The sequence below is a fragment of the Peromyscus californicus genome, unplaced genomic scaffold, assembly GCF_007827085.1.
Source record: "Peromyscus californicus insignis strain IS unplaced genomic scaffold, ASM782708v3 Scaffold_12__1_contigs__length_115047231, whole genome shotgun sequence".
NCBI classification, from domain to species: domain Eukaryota; kingdom Metazoa; phylum Chordata; class Mammalia; order Rodentia; family Cricetidae; genus Peromyscus; species Peromyscus californicus.
Window position 1 is genome coordinate 81,084,327 of NW_026294413.1, and position 18,924 is coordinate 81,103,250.

The 18,924-nt window shown below is 48.8% G+C and overlaps 2 protein-coding genes across 3 annotated transcripts; one reads left to right on the forward strand and one right to left on the reverse strand.

Annotated features, from left to right (window-relative positions):
* Positions 1-512: 512 nt before the first annotated feature.
* Positions 513-14,733, forward strand: Vdac2 (voltage dependent anion channel 2). Of its 2 annotated transcripts, XM_052733584.1 has the most exons (11): positions 513-680; positions 818-911; positions 1,096-1,154; positions 2,149-2,217; positions 2,999-3,048; positions 7,189-7,341; positions 7,442-7,494; positions 7,840-8,067; positions 10,263-10,413; positions 12,918-12,975; positions 14,006-14,733. In XM_052733584.1, exons 3-11 carry the CDS (start codon positions 1,121-1,123, stop codon positions 14,095-14,097), a joined length of 888 nt encoding a protein of 295 aa, XP_052589544.1. In that variant the 5' UTR covers positions 513-680; positions 818-911; positions 1,096-1,120; the 3' UTR covers positions 14,098-14,733. The 2 variants fall into 2 exon arrangements, with proteins under 2 accessions (XP_052589544.1, XP_052589543.1); XM_052733583.1 differs by lacking the exon at positions 513-680 and having other exon boundaries at positions 742-911.
* A 1,357-nt stretch (positions 14,734-16,090) lies between these two features.
* Comtd1 (catechol-O-methyltransferase domain containing 1) lies at positions 16,091-18,440 on the reverse strand. Its single transcript, XM_052733585.1, has 7 exons — positions 18,218-18,440; positions 17,993-18,120; positions 17,665-17,770; positions 17,456-17,574; positions 17,327-17,381; positions 17,058-17,191; positions 16,091-16,911 (listed from the first exon to the last, which is right to left on the reverse strand). The coding sequence occupies exons 1-7, from the start codon at positions 18,309-18,311 to the stop codon at positions 16,759-16,761; spliced, it is 789 nt and encodes a 262-aa protein (XP_052589545.1). The 5' UTR covers positions 18,312-18,440; the 3' UTR covers positions 16,091-16,758.
* Positions 18,441-18,924: the final 484 nt, after the last annotated feature.

Below are 18,924 nucleotides of genomic sequence, written 5' to 3' on the forward strand. Positions count from 1 at the left end.
GCACATGTAGAGAAGTTGAGAGCAGCATTCTAATGACTGGTCGACACGGACCCTACAGTTCCTCCCCTATCATCTCTGCGGGCCTGGCAACCAGGGGAAGCTTATCTCCCTGCTAGAGCAGGGCTTCTCTGCACGTGCTTCGGGAAGCCATCCCATGCATGCGTGGGAAGGAGGCCGCAGGAGCGCAACCCTGAGGCTCTTCAGTTGCAGAGCCCACTGAGACCGGCTCAAGTTTGTCCCGCTGGAGCCCAGCCTCCCCAGAGGATGACACTGCAGTGGGCGGTGAACGGATGTGAAGATGGGCACGCAGGCTGCGGATGGATGGCGCAGCGCGCCCCACTTCCTCCTCCCGGGGCCTTAAGTCCCTGTAAGGGAAGCGACTGCCGTGCACTCTTCCTGCCTGGGACACCCGGAGGCGGAGGGGGGTGCACGTGACCCTGCGGGGCGATGTCGCCCCGCCCCGCCCCGCCGTGACGCGCGAGGCCTCTCCCACCCCGGCCGCGAGGGTGCCGTTGCGCCGCCTCCGCCGTTCCCCGGCCCTCGCCTCTCGGGCTGCCCGGTCCATTGCCTGACCCGTGGCCCGCCAGCTCTTCCGCGCCCCTTCCCCGTCGGACGGTCCGAGACAGCTCAGCCCGGGGCGATCACCGTGCCCTCGGACCCGCGTGGCCCCTCCGGAGCAGGTGGGAGTGGGCGGGGGGGCGGCGCGGCCAAGGACAGGCGCAGCCGGACAGCCCGGGCGGCCAGCGGCGGGGTCCTGGCTGGGGGAGGCCAGGCTTGCGGCGGGGCGCAACGGTGTCTCCTTCACTTCGCCCTCCAGCCGCGGTGGCTGCAGCGCAATCTCCAGATAGCGGAGCGGCCTCGGCGTAGCGGAGCGGCGGCGGCGGCGGCAACGCCCCTCGGGACACCCGCAGGTACTACGTTCTCCGCCCCTTGCTGAACCCGGGGTCTAGGCCGGGCCGGCAGCCTGAGCGGACTCGGGGCAGCCCTGCTCCCCTAAGATGGCCGCACGGGCCCCCGGCTCTCTGCTCTTCTGTCCGAGATCCCCGGTGGGCCCTTTGACCGTCCCCCTGACCGCACTTCTTGTCCCTCCTGCAGATCACCTTTTCCCCGCGGCTTCGCTATGGCGGACTGTTGTGTACCGACATGCCCAAGGCGTAAGTAGACCCATAGACATGTCTGCTGGTGGGGCTGCTGTGTCCCTCTTTGGAAAACCATAGCTCGTCCCATCGCGATCTACATGCCTGCAAGGACTTGGAAAGTCTTGCCCCTTGGCGTGGGCCACTAAAGCTTACTGCCCACGCTGCTGACCAACGCGGTGCTGGGCTGTTGGGTTGCAGATAGGGGGCTCGCGCCCGGGGCGTTGGTCCTTGGCCGGACCCACCCTCTGCTTTTGAATGTGTCATTGACACATCCGGAAGCAAAACAAAAAGTACTAGTTGTTGAATTCCGCCCTGGAGAATTCGATCCGTCACTTTGCAAAGAGGAAGTAGGTCTCCCTCAGTCTGCAGAGATGGGAGTGCACTACAAGGTCATTACACGTGTTCCTAAGGGTGTGGAGGTGCTCTTTAGAATGAATGAGGTGTAGTGGGAGCTCAGATTCCTTGCCCTTACGCCTCACTGCATTGGCGGAGTACTTGGGAGCCTATTAATGTGTTTAAAGTGCCATTTGATATTTAGTTGCTGTAGACACTTGACTGAAACATAAATGGTTGTATTTTACCCCCCCTGTCTCTAGATGTCAGTTCCCAGAGTTAAGTTTCTGTTTCCTTGCCCGTGTGTTGATTTTGTTCTTGGAAGACATACCAAAGGATTTGCTAGGGGAAAATGCCTAATCTTAAATTTTGATTTTTAATCTCAGTTAAATCAGTCAGTTCCCATGAATTCTGGCTAGTGTGGGTACACTTGTAGTAGTGTTGTGAGGCTGTAGATAATAAGTTTAGGAAAGATAGGCTTCCCCCCAACTCTATAAAAACAAACTGGTAGAACCGTCCCAAGTTTATATTACCACATAGCCACTTAGAAGTAAACTGTTACGGATGGCTATTTAGAGTAGTTGTAGTGCCATCAAAAGCCATTGGTCTTGAATGTAAATATTAGTAGTAGGTCAGAGTCCAGTCATATTAACTGTAGAATGTTTCTTTTCACTAGCAATGTGTATCCCTCCATGCTATGCTGACCTTGGCAAAGCTGCCAGAGATATTTTCAACAAAGGATTTGGTAAGGACTTTTCTTTTCATTTTAGCTTAAAAGAGAAAATGTGTGCTTGGATCCTTTCAGGAAATTGACTTGCTTTTCCAGACTGAATATCCTGCTGGATTAATTCTTCTGCCAGATGCATTTTATGTTAGACTGCTATACTGCACCCCAGTTTCTCAGCTTTTCTTCAGGTCGCAATTTATGAATTCTAACCTTTTAAGGGAAAAGCTTGTACTTTTTTTGTTCTTTTGTTATTGTTTGTTTGTTGGTTTGTTTTTTTTTTAGACAGAGTTCTCGTGTAGCCCTGGCTGTCCTGGAACTCACTCTGTAGACCAGGCTGGCCTCGAAGTCACAGAGATCTGCAGACTCTGCCTCCTGAGTGCCGGGACTAAAGGCTTGCGCCACCACCACCACCACCACCGCCGCCACCGGGTGGGGAGTGATTTTCTAATCTAACATTTAAAAATGGCTTGAAAAGGGTGTGTCACAAGGTGGAGCCAGTTCCCTGCCAGCACTCTGGGCATCTGCAGTCATTAGCCTCAGTAGAACTGACTGCTTTTGAAGTGTTCTTCAGGTACTGTAGGACAGTACATTTTTGTTCCCCTGCACAAACATGTAAAACCCAGTAGGTTGAAAATAAAGATTAGTAGTAGAGATGCAAGGCCCCGAGTTCAAATGAGGACACATATAAGACCTCATAAGTGCAGCAGGATAAATTTTGGAGATGGAATTATTTTAAATGTAACGTGAATAATGGGTATACATGGCAGAACACTCATGTTTGCGCTCTGTTTTTCTGAAGGTTTTGGGTTGGTAAAGCTGGATGTGAAAACGAAGTCATGCAGTGGTGTGGTAAGTGACTAATAAATTCTCATCAATCTTTTCATTTCTTACCCTGTAAATGTCTACAGCTGTTTTGCCTTTAAAAGGCAGAGGTTAATTTGTTTTGAGTGGTTTATGTGTAATCTGATTTATTGGCTTTGGGTATGATTTTTGATTTTCATGTAGTTTTATTATTTTCCTGTGTATATATGTGTTACTATGATTGCACAAAGAAGTTGGGAAAAACTTTGGTTATTTGGGACTGTTCGGGTAGATTACAAGCTTGAAGGCCAGAGGCTTGTAACCCAGACTCTTTGGTTTTTTTCAAGACAGGGTTTCTCTGTGTAGCTTTGGAGCCTGTCCTGGAACTTGCTCTGTAGACCAGGCTGGCCTTGAACTCACAGAGATCCGCCTGTTTCTGCCTCCTGAGTGCTGAGACTGAAGACATGATAACCCAGAATCTTAATACCTGTCAGAGTTCTGGCCTTAATAGGAACTTGTTTGGTTGACCACACTGATCATTTAATATAATGGCTATATTCTAACAGTCATCCATAGAGATGTCTACATATGTCTATCTTGTCTTGAGTATCACTTGTGTGTTGATCCTTCCCAGCTGTTAAAAAAGGGATAAAGTAAAATATTGTATGCTTTTTTTCTTTCTCTAAAAGTTTTTGTTTTGCGATTTGGAGGTGGGTGTATTGTGTACGTTCTAAACTATCATTATTGGGCACTGTGATAAATGCATGCTGTTCTGCATATAACTGGAATTTATTAAAGTTGTTCCTGGTGGGATTTCTTAATGCTTAGACCTGTTGCACTTAGGAGGTCTTATATTTGTCCTGTCCTGTGGTTTCCTTGGTTTACAGAGAAGTTTAACTATTTGGTAACGGTTGAGTGACTGACTTGGCTGGGCTGAGAGGTTATAGTTAGTTAGCTGATTGTTACTATTTCCCACTGCTGCTGGATATTGAACCTTGCATCTCTACTACTCATCTGTGTTTTCAGCCTACCGGGTTTTACGTATGTTTGTGCATGCATGTTACCCTAAAATAAACACACCGTCCTTGTCCTTAGAAAGCTTACGTTCAAAATGAGGATGGGGTGTGTGTGTAGGGGGATTACTGGCTGTGTATGAGGGCCAGTGCCTCAAAACAAACAAAACTCCTTTCTAGTTGTAAAGACAAGCTGAGGATAATTGGAGAATTGTATCAAGCACTAGATTTATAAGCTAAAATTCTTGTTGGAAAGGAAAAGTTTATTGTAACAGGGTTAGGGAAAGTTATATGGAAGTAAGTTTAAGATTTTGAAGAATCGGGGCTGGAGAGATGGCTCAGAGGTTAAGAGCACTGCTTGCTCTTCCAAAGGTCCTGAGTTCAACTCTCAGCAACCACATGGAGGCTCACAACCATCTGTAATGAGATCTGGCGCCTTCTTCTGACCTGCAGGGATACATGCAGGCAGAACACTGTGTACATAATAAATAAATAAATCTTTAAAAAAAAAAAGATTTTGAAGAATCTATAGGCATTGGATCAAAGAGGGTATGTTTTGTTTATACTTTCTGAGTAAAATTGAATAGTATTGGTGCTGTAGTATACAAACCTACTGAGTTAAATTCTACTAAGGCTCCTTTCTTTCTTGAACTTCAGAGATGCTCAGGCTACCCAAAATGTGGAAGATAAGTTCATGGTAGGGGAATGAATTGCTTTAGTGTTGGTTGAATCTGCCCGATTCGGCCCACAGGCTGATGCTGACCTTGTTTCCTGAGCATTCGTTGGCATACATTAGGCTGGCCCTTGATCTCAGGGACTGATGCATGGTGGTGGAGCTTGGGTCGTTAATCATTGTCTTGCAGGATTAAAAACTGCTGCCCATATACAGTTCCCATTTAAACTATTTGTTGGAAGAAAATGCTTCCTGTGTATTTAATGTCATCCTATTGTTTGTGCATGCAGAGCTACAGAGCTTTCTCCGGCAGCTCTGAATTACCTCACAGGAAGCTGTGCTGTTACAGTTGAGAATACAGGTCTCCACAAGTTAACTGTGTTCCTCAGGGTTACTTAGTGAGCAAATGACACCTCAACCCAGATAACCAGGACTCATGACTTCATATCAAATGTTATTTCTTAATATAACCTAACCTAGTGCATTTTAGGAGACTGAATGTTAAGCATTGAGATAATTTCTGTTAATGAAAGTGTCTAGTTTTAGGACATGCATAGAGACCTAAGGATTTTGATCTTTTTTTTTTGTTTTGTTTTTGGAGACAGGATTTCTCTGTGTAGCTTTGCGCCTTTCCTGGAACTCTCTTTGTAGACCAGGCTGGCCTGGAACTCATAGAGATCCACCTGCCTCTGCTTCCCGAGTGCTGGGATTAAAGGCGTGTGCCACCACCGCCTGGTGATTTTGATCTTTTTATTTTATTAATGTTTGTTTTTCGAGTTTGTGTGTGTATGTGCGCGTGTGTAGCCCAGGCTGGCCTGGAGCTCAGAGATCTGCCTGTGTCTTCCTCCTGAGTACTGGAATTAAAGACATGCGCCACCACCTCCTGGCAGTGTCTGTTTCTTAACTCCACAGGTATCGCAATTTCTGATAAACTTGAGATCATTCAACTTTAGGCATAGCTTTCCAGTGACTGTAGTGTAGACACTGATACAGAAACTGTGAGTCAGAACTCTGACAGGCTGCTTAAAGCTTACATTTTATCTTGGCATATTTCACATGCCGTCCTTGGTAAAAAACAGACACCTGGGGCATCTAGAAAATTCTAAGATACAGCTTCCTTCCTCAGAGTTCCCCTTTCTTTCACTTGGTATGCCACAAGGGATTGTGTTCTATACAAACCCATGATTAAAACTTTTTAAAAGATTTATTTTTAATTAAAAATGTTTTTATTTTACATGTATGAGTGTTTGCCTGTATGTCTTTGTGTCCTGGTGCCTGGTTGTGAGTTGCCGTGTGGATGCTGGGAACCGAATTTGGGTTCTCACAGAGTGTGTTTACTCACTGGCTATTTTTCTAGTTCTAAGGCCAAGCTTTTTATAGTACTTCAAATTAATAATCCCTGTATTTTTTGCTGCCAACATACACAGTTTATATGATGTATGATAAAAATCAAGAAGCTCCCCAATCCACTTTTAAAAGGCTTATTTTTATTTTGTGTGTGTGTGTGTGTGTGTGTTTTTGCCTGCATGTGTATCTGCACCATGTGTGTGCAGTACCCACAGAGGCCAGAAGAGGGTGGTGGATATGCTGGTCTGGAGTTTACAGACTGTTAGCTGCCTTGGGTGCTAGGAATCAAACTTGGGTCCTCTGCTAGAACAACACGTGTTCTTTACTACTTAGCCATCTTCCCAGCCCCATGAAAATAGGGTGAGTTGGGTGTGGTGGTGTACACCTTTAATCCCAGCACTAGGGAGACAGAGGCTGGCAGATTAGGATAGCCTGGTCTACAAAGCCAGTTCCAGGACAGCCAGATCAACAACAACAAGAAACAGCAAAAAGAAGATATGTAAGTTGTTTGGAAAGGCCTGAAACCTAGCAAAGGCTCATTTCAGAAAACAGGGACTGGAGAGATGGCTCAGCATTTAAGAGTGAGTGCTGCTCTTGAAGAGGGCCCTAGTTCCTATCCAAGTACCCACGTGATGGCTCCCAACCACCTGTAACTTCAGTTTCAGGGAAATCAGACTCCTGACCTTCATGGCATCTGCACTTAATGTTCACATACATATATGCAAATTAAAAACAATTCTTTAAAAAGGGAAAAAGAAAACTTGAGTATTGGGATTATTGAGTTTGAAATTTCCATGTTTAGAAATTTTCACGTTTTGTGTGTGGATTATGTGTGCGTGCAGGCACACGTGTCACGGGGTGAGTGTGGAGGTTAGGGGACAATTTATGGGACTGACTTTTCCTACTGCGTGAGCTTTAGACATGGAAGTTAGGTCATCAGGTTTGGCAGTAAGCCTTTATACCCAGTGAGCCATCTTTATTGATTAGTTAGAAATGTAAGGTGACATTCTAGTGGCATCAGTTGGCCAGGCTAATTGTCACTGTTGTGTTTGCTTAGGAAGTAGTACGGTATAAAGTTAAGTGTGTTGAGTAAGTTAGGCAGTGCATTATTCCAGGCTTAGGAGAAGGCTCATGAGTTGTTTGTTGTCTTGTTAGGAATTTTCAACATCTGGTTCATCTAATACGGACACTGGTAAAGTCAGTGGGACCTTGGAGACCAAATACAAGTGGTGTGAGTATGGTCTGACTTTCACAGAGAAATGGAACACCGATAACACTCTGGGGACAGAGATTGCAATTGAAGACCAGGTAGTGTTTCACAAACTTGCTTTTCTGTCATTTTTGAATTTCACAAAGGAAAGAAAGCTGGACCTAAATCCTCATAAATTCTTTTTCTCCTAAAATACAGATCTGTCAAGGTTTGAAGCTGACATTTGATACTACCTTTTCACCGAACACAGGGTAAGTGCTGATTTCCGCATGCACTGAACTCGAAGCATTCTTGGCTGCTCACTGCAGCGGTGACGGCCTGCTGTTGACCACTGCTTGCCACTGTTGGCTTGCTTCAGAAACACCTCCTCTTCACTGTGGTGGTGCTACTCATTTCTTAGTTTTGTGACTGTCAGTTTGACAAAGCACTTGTCTATGATGGGGCAGTCCGTCACCCCATGTGGCTTTGTTTAGTTTATTTGGGTGTTTTTAAGCCCTAAAATTGTCACACTGAAGTTTGTTTAAATCTTTGATGTCCACCATGTATAAATCTTTGTCACTGGCCTTAGTTTCAAATCAGTCTCTCCTTCCTTTCAGAAAGAAAAGTGGTAAAATCAAGTCTGCTTACAAGAGGGAGTGTATAAACCTTGGCTGTGATGTTGACTTTGATTTTGCTGGACCTGCCATCCATGGCTCAGCTGTCTTTGGTTACGAGGGCTGGCTTGCTGGGTACCAGATGACCTTTGACAGTGCCAAGTCAAAGCTGACAAGGAGTAACTTTGCAGTGGGCTACAGGACTGGGGACTTCCAGCTACATACTAATGTGTAAGTATTTCTTTAGAGCTCTCAGGGTGCTGTGTAATGTCGTTTCTTTGGATCTGTTCTTCATTTAAAGAATATCTGACATGAGGTAGTTCTGGATGCTCCTCAGAAGCATATAGTATAGACACTGAGAGTGCATGCTCACATCATCTTTGAGACTTGAGATGCTGCTCTGTGTCTTTGGTGATGGGTGGGGTGTTAGAATTTGTCAGACTGCTACCAGTGCTTTCTCTGACATGATGACCTAGGGGTTGTGGGGTCCTGGTTTGATAGGATTATCTTAGCATGTTAGATCATGGTGCTTGGCAGGTTGTGTGGTGCCTCACACTTTTTTTTTTAAAAAGATTTATTTATTATGTATACAGAGGAGGGTGCCAGATCTCATTACAGATGGTTGTGAGCCACCATGTGGGTGCTGGGAATTGAACTCAGGACCTCTGGAAGAGAAGTTGGTGCTCTTAACCTCTGAGCCATCACTCCAGCCAATGCCTCACACCTTTAATCCTAGCATTGGGAGGCAGAGGCAGCTGTATCTTTCTGAGATTGGGGCAATGGTGAGTTCTAGGCTGGCCAGAACTACATAGTGAGCTCCTTTCTCAAAAATTAAAAAAAAAATGGCAGTGATGGCGCATGCCTTTAATCCCAGCACCCGGGAGGCAGAGCCAGGTGGATCTCTGAGTTCAAGGCCAACCTGGTCTACAGAGCAAGTCCAGGACAGGCACCAAAACTACCTAGAGAAACTCTGTCTCGGAAAAACCAAAAAAAAAAAAAAGGTGTTTCATACCCAGCTCAAGTTAGATTACATAGAAAGGGATTTAACTTTTTCCATGACAAATCAGTATATTGGGAAATAACAGAAGCACAAAAGAAAAACATTTCTCATAATCCTACCAACGAGACACATAATCTTAAAGTTTTTTAGGTTTTTTTTTTTTTTTATTTGTTATGTTATGGCACATGTGAATGTTAACTGGAAAACTGATTGTCTCAGGGATCAAACTCAGGTACTCAGGCTTGGTAGCAAGGACCTTAAGACCCAATAAGCAATCTCTCTCTTTGGTCCTAAGTACAATTTTTTTTAAAAACTCTCTCTTTTGCAGCCCCCTGTAAAGAATCTTTCTCTGTCTCGCTAGCCAGCTTTCCAATAATGACACAAAGACTTCTTACTAATATGAAAGCTTGGCCTTAGTTTAGGCTTGTTTCTGACTAGCTCTTATAACTTAAATTAACCCATTTCTATTCATGCAGACTAGGCTGCCACATCACTCATGGCTCTTACCTCTTCTCCTGCATGTCCTGCTTCCTCTGTGTCTGGTGATTCCCCCTTTCTTCTTCCCAGAGCTCTGTCTGTCCAGAAGTTCTGATATGCCTCCTGCTTAGCTGTTTAGCTTTTTATTAAACCAATCACAGTGACATACCTTGCAACAGCCTGCCTGACCTGAAACTCACTACCTATTTTATAATCTTTGTTTATGTTGTGGTGTCCTCTTGTGTGTGTGCATGTGTTTGTATGTGGTGCTGCTGGAAGTGGAATCCAGGGATGCGTCTAGGATAGGCAACATTCTGTCATTGATCCTAACCCCTCTGCTCATTGTGTGTGCGAGTGTGTGTTTTACACACCTTAATCCCAGTGCTCAGGAGACGGAGGCAGAAGGATCTCTAAGTTTGAAGCCAGCCTGGTCTACATTGTAAGTTTCAGGACAGCTAGGAATACATAGAGAGACTCTGTATTTAAAAACTGAGGCTGTCCTGGAGAGATGACTCAGCAGTTAAGAGCACTGGCTGCTCTTCCAGGTTCGATTCTAAGAACCTACATGACAGCTCACAACTGCCTGTAACTCCAGTTCCAGGGTATCTGACACCCTTACACAGACATATATGCAGGCAGAACATCAATGTATATAAAATAGAAATAAATCATTAAAAACACGAGGCTGAGGCAGAAGGATTGCCATGAATTTGAGTGTAGCCTGTGTTACAGAGTAGACTCGCATTGTCTCAACCAAACCAGAAAGGACTTTGAAGTTTTGGTTAGAACTTTAAGGACCAGCTCTTGCGTACTAGGCAAGGATTCTACCACTCTGCTGCCCGCTCAGTTCTAGTAGTGGCTTATACTAACAGTAATGCTACAGTACTACCCTGTGGCTTAGAAGTGGTTACATTGTCTATTCTAGATTCTAATTCAAAATATCTTATAGCAATAATGGGACAGAATTTGGAGGATCAATTTATCAGAAAGTATGTGAGGATTTTGACACTTCAGTAAACCTTGCGTGGACATCAGGCACCAACTGCACTCGATTTGGGATTGCAGCTAAATACCAGTTGGACTCCACTGCCTCCATTTCTGTGAGTACTTGTGCAGCCTAGAGGGGGGTTCTGGTGGGAGTGACTCTCGGACTACTGGGTAGTGTGGAAGCTTGCCTGAGACTCACAGTCCACATTCACACATGGACTGACATTAGAATGAATGCTGCTTTTCCTGTGGAAGTTGTGCTGCTAGAGGGTTGCCATTCAAGCTAGATCACTGGTGATTGGATGAGAATGGCCCCCATGTGCTAATCTGTTTGAGTGCTTGGTCCCCAGTTGGTGGGACAGATGAGGAGGTGTGGCCTTGTGGGAGAAGGTGTGTCACTTGGGGCAGGTTTTGAGGCTTCGGAGCCCAGTCATTCATTCCCAGGGAGCTCTTTGCCTCGTGCTTGTGGGGCAGGTGTGAGCTCAGCATCATGCCTTCCTGCCTGCTGCCCTGCTTCCCACGGGGACGGCCATGGCCTCGCCCTCTGAGACCAGGAGTCCTGAATTAAAGGCTCTCTTTTAGAAGTCACCTTGGTCTTGGTGTCTCATCACATCAGTAGAAAAGTAACTATGACAATCATAGAGGTTCACTTCACTTGAGAGCTGCTGAATTAGTATCGCTAAGACCCCTGAGCCCCCAAGCCTGCCGAAGCTCCAAGTGACCCGTGTCTGGAGTCTTGGGTGGTTTGTACTTGGGTTGGGGAATAATAATAGTACTCTCTTTGATGTCATCTTTTTATGGTTTATGAAGTATCTTCAGATTTGGTCTGGGAGGTCACTGGTCTAAGCATTTTTACAGGTGAAGAGACGGGGTTGGCAAGAGAAGGATTTCATATTACTGTTGGGGGAGTGGTATGGGGAGTGAAGCCAGGACTGGACCCAGTGTCTTCATTTGAATCCTGTCTAAGTGAGCAGAACATCTTACTGGGACTGTTCCTGAAGCCTGCACCTCAGGGACCTGCTCACCCCTCTTTTAAGGGCAGAGCGAGATGGTTGGACACTCTTGTCTGATTTTCGGCTCGTTCTCCTGTGTATGTCTTTGGTCTTGGAGTTTATGTCTCTAGGGGTAGAAGAATGTGTGCTGTGAGGGGCAGGGGATTGGCTTCCATTCCTGGCAGAGCAGCAGCTGTTACTGTGTGTCAGGGACTGTCTGTACTGTATGTACTGGGGATGACAGGAAGTTCAAACAGTCCAGGAGAGTTACTTTTGTTACATAAAGTACCCCTGATCCTCAAGGACTGTTTCGATACCATAAGCAGGTGTGTTCAGCCCGTCTTTGCTTTATGATAACACAATGTCAAAAATAGTGTAAAGTGAAGAAAAATACCCGAATGCTTCTCCCTTTTCGAAGTCAGTGATAGATTTATGGCTCGCTGCTTCTCTGATGTGCTAGTGAAGCACTCAGTTGAGTACACTGTTGTTCTCTTGAGATGTGCTTGTGGCACTCGAACAGATTGTATGCCAGTGGTAGGCAGACCTTTCAGCTGCTAGTCTCCATGGGAAAAGGTGACCTGGGACCTAGGTGTCATTGAGGAAACAGACAGCAGTTCCCATCCAAGTAGAGCTGCACCGTGGAGCAGCTGCCAGAAGCATAGTCAAGATAGATTGTGTATTGATGTCTATGTATTGTAAGAATAGAGTCACTGAATCATTACAAATCGGTGTGCTCACAGCCAGATGTTAGCTTTATGCTGTGGCCCCCAGGACACTGAAGAGCCCAGTTGTCTGTCTAGGCTCTGGAGTAGAGGGTAAATTGCAGGCATATTTGTCCTGTGGCCTGCAGGCTGCGTGCGTGTGTCCTGTATTGCTATAAATGTGGCCCACCAACACATTTGTGGGTAACAACATTAGAATGCAGTGTAAGAAGTTTGGACAGCTGCTAGCATCTAGGTGGCTTAGTGAGGATGTTAGCTGGGGTAGTGGAGACTGGTGCTAGAAGAAGAAGCTGCTGCTTTCCAGCCTTCCTGTCAGCCCTTGAAGGTCCGTGACCTAAATCCCAAATTGTCAGGGCATATGAGGATGATAAACCATGCCCCAGTGGAGCCTTGTTAGGCCCCGACTGGTTACAGCCCAAACCCAGCAGCTTAGAGGTAAGTAAGAGTGGGAGGAAGGAGTGAAGCTGTGGAGATTTGAGGAGGAACCCCGGAGGTAGTGATGTGTGGTCTAAGCCTTGAGTTTATAAATCCCTCCTCACTCACATCACAAAGATGGCTCTCCCTCTAGAGGGTCTGGGAGGCAGCATCAGCCACATATTAATTCGCTTTTGGGCTTAGCTTAGACTCAACAAAAGTAACTTTTGAGTGGTTTTTATGCTGTGTGGATAATTATGGGGTCTTTGTACATGTCCAAAGGGGTGTAAAAGAGTGTTATTGGGCCCTATGACAATTTGATTTTGAGCTAATGTCTGATTATTTTTAAGTGGCACTTGGTGTTTGCTCAATACATGATATTTATTAAATTGTAGTATCCCATTGAGTTAAATTCCTGGGCTCTATAGTTCCATGATGGGGAATACCCAAGAGCTTTATCTCCCTTCAGAAATGTTTCTCTCTTTCTAGGCAAAGGTCAACAACTCTAGTTTAATTGGAGTGGGCTATACTCAGACTCTGAGGCCTGGTGAGTATTGTTGATAAAGTAGGATTGTTTTTACAGCCCTCTTCCCCTTTTAAAAAAGGGTCATTTAAGTGTGTGGGTGTTTTGTCTACTTCTGTGTCTGCACACTAGAGAGGGAGGGCAGTGGATCCCATGGGGCTGTAGATACAGACGGCTTGGAGCCACCACATGGGAGCTGGGAATTGAACCCAGGACCTGAGAAGAGCACTCGGTGTTCTTGACTGCAGAGTCATCTTTCCAGCCCCATTTTTACAGTATTTAAAAAACTTTTTTAGTGTATTATTTTGTGACCCTTTCAAGCCTGTCGTGGGGTTGACAGTCCTTTTCTGGGAAGTTGCAGCTCACGACCCTTGCTCTGTCGAGTGAGGAGGGCTGTCCTGAGTACGCACAGCCCTCACTCCCCACTGCTGTCTAAATGGTGTCTTGGACCAGAGTTCACCTGGTGCGTTGGCTGGTCTGTCTCTGCGGTCCCTTCAGGTTGGGGATTCCAGAGCCCCTCTGAGTCATATGCACACTGCCAGTCAGTAGATCTGAGGTGGAGAGCTCTGTATTTCTAATGAGCTCTGGAGCACTTAGAGCAGTTGACCAACAAGGTCCTGAAGTACTGGCAGCCCAACTTTCCTAGCGGGGACCCCACTTCCCACACCTAAAACTTAAAGAAAAGTGAAAGTGAACAACACGAAAGGGCCAGTTACTGCTCACATACTCAGCACCCTTCTTACGTTAGCATCATTTACCTGCCTGATGTGTGCTTCCTACTTGTCCTCAGAGGCTTCCCTTTAGGGTTCACTTACAATCTGGTCTTTCCAGGGGTGTCTAGTCTGGGTAGTATAGTGACCATGATTATGGCTTCGAACGCTTTGAACTTACTACTAACCTTTTTCTGTCTAAGATGTACATTTCCCTAGTTCCTAGTGTCACGGTTCATCCAGTGCCCTCTGCTGGCCGGGATTAGTATGGTTATTGCAGACTGAGAAGTACCAGTGGGCCCATCATGGTTGTCAGGCCCTCATGGGGTTTGCTCTGTTCACAGGTGTGAAGCTTACGCTGTCTGCTCTGGTAGACGGGAAGAGCTTTAATGCTGGAGGCCACAAACTCGGGCTTGCCTTGGAACTGGAGGCTTAATCCAGTTGAAAGAAACCTCTGGGAACGGATTATCAGAAGATTTGGCCTTAATATATTTCCATGTGACCAGCAGGCTCCCCCTTCCCCCAGAAGGTGATGAAATCAAAGGATGATTAAACAAGAGCTGTATTTTGAATATTTAGACAGTTTCCTGTTGGCTGGGTTCTAGTTGGATGGTTCCCTAGTTGTCAGGGCTGCCGTTGTGCGGCGCCTCCACATTATTTAAATGTATTTAATGTTAATGTGCTGCCCACCAATGATGAAATAGACGTTTATGAAAACCGGGCTATGGTCTGCATGTTTGTTTTCTGTTCCTTTAACATTGACCATTGTACTGAATGGATCAGTGGATGTTTTAAGATGAGGGAAGAGATTTTTTTGTGTTATAGTCAACCATCATTAGAATTACTTTGGTAATCCCAAACATGACAAATTATGAATAAAACAAGTGTACATAACTAATGACTCCACGTATGTGCAGTTACAGATTGGCCAGCCAGGGGCTAAACCTTGGTTAATACTTTCTGGTGAGCAGTTTGCTCTTTACCTTAATCTGTGCAGCTAAATTCCTGTGTCCTTAGCATAATTCCTCGAGACCTTTGAGACTACAATAAAATCAGAGGATACATACTTTAATACTCTTCATTTTCTAAGTTTGTGTAAATTTACAGTGAGTCACTGTTAACCCCACGGATGATGCAGCGGCGGTGCTGAATGGTTAAACAGGCATGCCGTACCCTTCGGAGCCACAGCTACAGGAAGTGGAGGAGGTCCTAGATAGGTATGGCTGGGCAGAGGAGCGGCGGTGATGGGGTGCAGAGAGGAGTGAGTGGGTACCCCTTAGCCAGCACCTGGGGATTATCTGCATACCCAGTGATTCCAGGTGGAAGAGTAGAACAGCACAAGCTTCCCCGGGAGAGGATATCGAAGGTGGGAGGGGAAGTCATGGATGAGAGAAGGGAGACAAGGGGCACACTTCTGGATTAAGGGACCCAAGTTGAGTCGGAAGCTTTGGAGGAGAGCTAAGAGAATGGAGTGCGTGGGACTTCCTCATACACAGAAATGCGGCACGTGAAGAAGAAAGAACCTCTAGGTTAAGAGTTAGATGATAGAACTTCACCTTGACGTGTGGAGGAGCTGAGGGACACAAAGGTGTCTTCTGGCCCCACTGTTTGCCCTAAGGGATTGGCAAGGGGGGCACCATATGAATCAGAAGACCGATTCCCTGAAAGGTTCTGTCTCTAGGCACTATCACCGTGGAAGGTAACAGGTTGAAATTTGAGTCTGGATCCGTTGATTGGTGAGAAGGAACTATGAAAGGTATCCAGACTAATGTGAAAGTAGTGCTTGCCGACCTAAGCTGTCCTCAGCCCCCTCGGTGGCCGGTGCCCCTCAGCTACATTCCATGCTGCAGTTTGGAGTTCATCTGACAGTGCTGTGGATGAGTGTGTGTACACATGTGGGTACTTCTTAGAGCAGACTGGACCAGGTCTCCCGTGGGCACTGGAGTATGCACTTGTGACTTGGGGGGGGGGGGGCGCAGCTAGTTCTTGAGGGTTGTGGAGAACACGAGGTGCAGGGCTGTGGGGCTTGGAGACTCAGCTCATGAAGCTGCACTTGGAGTGGGCTCTAGATGTGTGTCACCCGGGGGCCTTAACCCACAGGCGGCAAACCTGTGCCGTCCCAGAAAGTGCCCTCATTCTAGAGCAGCTGGAGGATTGTGAGGAGCAGAGACCCAGTCAGAGGCTGGCTTCTTCCACTGCCCCCCAAAGGACAATGCTAGAAAAGACTCAAGATCTTGAGGTGCCTTGAATGCTGCCTACTGTCAAGTCTGCTTTACACCTTGGACATCAGTTCCCTCCCACAGGACTTGGGTGGAGACAGCAGACAGAAATTCGACCCACCCTTAGGTCTTCAGGTCTAGGCCAAGATGGTTGGTTCTCAGTTGATGGTCCCTGGTGAGTGCTAATGGAGTTATTAAGGCAATTCCACGTAGTTAAAAGGGAGGTTTATTTTGGGGTAACTTACAACAAGTAAAGGGATATGTTACAGGATGCAGGAGAGGTGAAGTGCAGTCCAGCGGTGATCTCTGGAGAACTCTGCTTGGTCTACCATCCAGCAGCATCCAGGATCACCAGGAACCAAGAGAGCCCTCTGGGTCTTAAGGGCTCCTGTCTCAGCCACACCTCAGGGGCAGGTCATAGGTAGGCATGACAGTCCCGGAAGCCTCACTAGGGGTAGTACTTCCAGGTCAAAGCTGGACCAGCTACCCACTACAGAGGGCTTTCATTGCCCAGGTAATGGTGGGGAGGCAACAGCCCTGGGGAAATGTGGGTAGACCACCAGCAGCCTATGACTAGGTTGCTCTCTTGCAGGACCTCTGTCTTGTCAGACCCCAGGAGATAGATAAGGCCCTCCCTTCCATCTAGCCCCCATAGCCGGTTGGGAGTCTACTCAATGCATACAGCTGCAACAGCTTATTAAAACTACCCTGTCAGATAGGGCCACAAGCCTTGGTGCCAGGGAGATACTTTACTGGAAAAGCTGTCTGTGTTCCTGTAGGGAACCACCTAATGAACCAAATATGGATGCTCAGAAGGTCGTGTGTCCCAGTCCTTTTATTGTCAGGTTTAAAACAAGGGTCACTGGCCGGGGTTCTCCTTAGATCTTGAAGGCCAAGGAGAGCCCGTCCCCCAGGGGCAGGAGGCTGATGTAGACCCTGGCGTCCCGGAGGATGCGCTCGTTCAGGTTCCTAACGCACTCCACAGCCTTGTCCCTGGGCTTGGGCTGCAGCACCTCTCCGCGCCATAGGACCTGTGGAGGGAGGGGCGGGCCATCGGGAGGGGGGCAGGAGGGGCGGGGCCTACGGTGCTCTGGGCGGGGTTTGGGGGTGGGAGGAGCCGAGACCACCGCGGGACAGAACCGGGCGAGGGAGCCGTCTAGCCTTCGCTAGTCCTTACTCTGAGCACGGCGAGCACGCCTCCGGGGCGAAGCAGCTGCAGACAGCGCTCGTAGTAGGCGGCACAGTTCTCCTTGTCAGCGTCCACCACCGCTACGTCGAAGGTTCCGGCCTCGCCCGCCGCTAGGAGCTCATCTTGCGGGGACAGAGGGCAGGTGCCGCTGAGCGGCGGTCCCGGGGGCAGGAAGGCCCTGCCCAAGGTTCAGGGTCGCCAGCTTGGTCCCCCAGGTTGGACAGTGCAGGCAGGGCCCCTCCCACGCCGGTGCTCACCCAAAGTCTGCAGGGCCGGCTGCAGCCGAAGGTCGATCTTCTGCTCCACTTCGGCCTGCGGAAGGAGGCCGGTCAGACCGGCACGCCCCCGAGGCCGAGCGCGCGCAGCCGCAGGCGCGGGACTCTCACCTGCTTCCACAGGGGCCGCCCCAGCTCCGGGGGTTCCGTGTCCACCTCGCAGGTCACCACGCGGCCAGCCTCGGGAAGCGCCAGGGCTAGCGCCAGGGCGGAGTAGCCAGTGAAAGTACCTGTGGAACGGGACACCCACTGGCTCAGTCCCGGGTGCGGGGTGGCCCCGACACTCGGGGACCCCAGCGACTGTGGCTGTGCGCCCCTACCCAGGTCCAGCGCTTTCTTGGCCTTGATGAGCCGGGCCAGGTTGGCCAGAAGCTGGGCCTGCTCACATGTCATCATGGAATCCCCCTGCGGCTGCTCCAGGGTCAGCTGTGTATGGGGAGAGGGTGGTACGGTTCCTGCCAATCACCGGCCCCCCAGCACAGGTTTTGAATCCTGCAGGGGCGCGGTGGCAGGCGTGGCCTAGAGGGGGACAGGTTGCAGGGAACCCGGAAACCCAGAGGGCCTCGGCCCAGCCCAAGGTCGCAGAGCCACGTGAGATCCACCACGCTGGGAAGTGAGGAACCTGTTCTCGCCCCCAGTCCTACTGACCAGTCGCAGGCTTCGCAGCGCCGGGTGCTCCCGCATGGAGCGGCTCAGCAGATACTGCCACAGGGGACTGTCCGCAGGGGGCAGCAGGCTCTGTTGTCGCCTGGACCCCCACGGAGGCCACCGTCTCCCTGCCGGGGAGAGGGTGCCGGATCAGGGCCTGGGGTTCTAACAGGGTTCTCGGGCTCTGCTCCGCGCCCTCCCTTTCCCGGGGCCGTCGCAGCTCACCCAGCAAGAGACCAGTGGCGAAGGCGGCGCCCAGCGCGGCCGAGCCCAGGGCCAGCGCGGCGGGGACAGACAGCCGAGGCAGTGGCTGAGCCATGGTGCTGGTAGCAGGCGGTGGCGATGGTCACGTGTGCTGGAGTAGAGGGGATGGGACTGGGACTAGCGACTGGGCTCCACCTTGTCCAGGCCCTGGCCGGCATAGCCGCGGCCTCGGGCACCATCTGGTGACACATCGCCGTATTGCAAATGTCAGGCCGAGAGAACCGCGCGCCACCCGGTGGCCGCATGTGGAACTGCTTCGGGCCGGGGAGCAAGCCCTTGTAACCGGGGCTCTTGCTGTGTCTGCAGTGTGACCTGCTCCTCCTGGCTGCTCTCGTTGAGGCCCCCAAGGCATCTGTGAGCATGGGGAGCGGGGTCGGGGGGTTGGGGGTGGGGAGGTAAAATGAGTGTGTGGCCAATGGAAGTGTTCAGAGAGACACAAGGGGCGCTTCCTGGAGAGGTGCCCAAGTTGAAGGAACCGAAGACAGGAGACAGACAGGGCTTCAGGAGCCCTGGGGCACCTAGTTAGTGGGTTCCGAGACAGTATCCTTAGCAGCTGGGATGCTGGGTGTAGCATTTTGTGCCTGTCCGTCTTTCCGAGTTTCCTTTTTGTAAAGAAGGGTCACAGTCTTACCACGAAAGGCACCAGATTTCTCGCACACAGTAGGTGT

Bases quoted from the DNA above. Each gene is read 5' to 3' on its own strand.
- Vdac2 (XM_052733584.1), top strand. From the start codon at position 1,121: ATGGCGGACTGTTGTGTACCGACATGCCCAAGGC. The intron at 8,068-10,262 runs GTAAGTATTTCT...AATATCTTATAG, and splicing joins TTCCAGCTACATACTAATGT to CAATAATGGGACAGAATTTG. The intron at 10,414-12,917 runs GTGAGTACTTGT...CTCTCTTTCTAG, and splicing joins ACTCCACTGCCTCCATTTCT to GCAAAGGTCAACAACTCTAG.
- Comtd1 (XM_052733585.1), bottom strand. From the start codon at position 18,311: ATGGCTCAGCCACTGCCTCGGCTGTCTGTCCCCGCCGCGCTGGCCCTG. The intron at 17,575-17,664 runs GTAGGGGCGCAC...CCCGTTCCACAG, and splicing joins CAAGAAAGCGCTGGACCTGG to GTACTTTCACTGGCTACTCC. The intron at 17,192-17,326 runs GTGAGCACCGGC...TGTCCCCGCAAG, and splicing joins GCCGGCCCTGCAGACTTTGG to ATGAGCTCCTAGCGGCGGGC.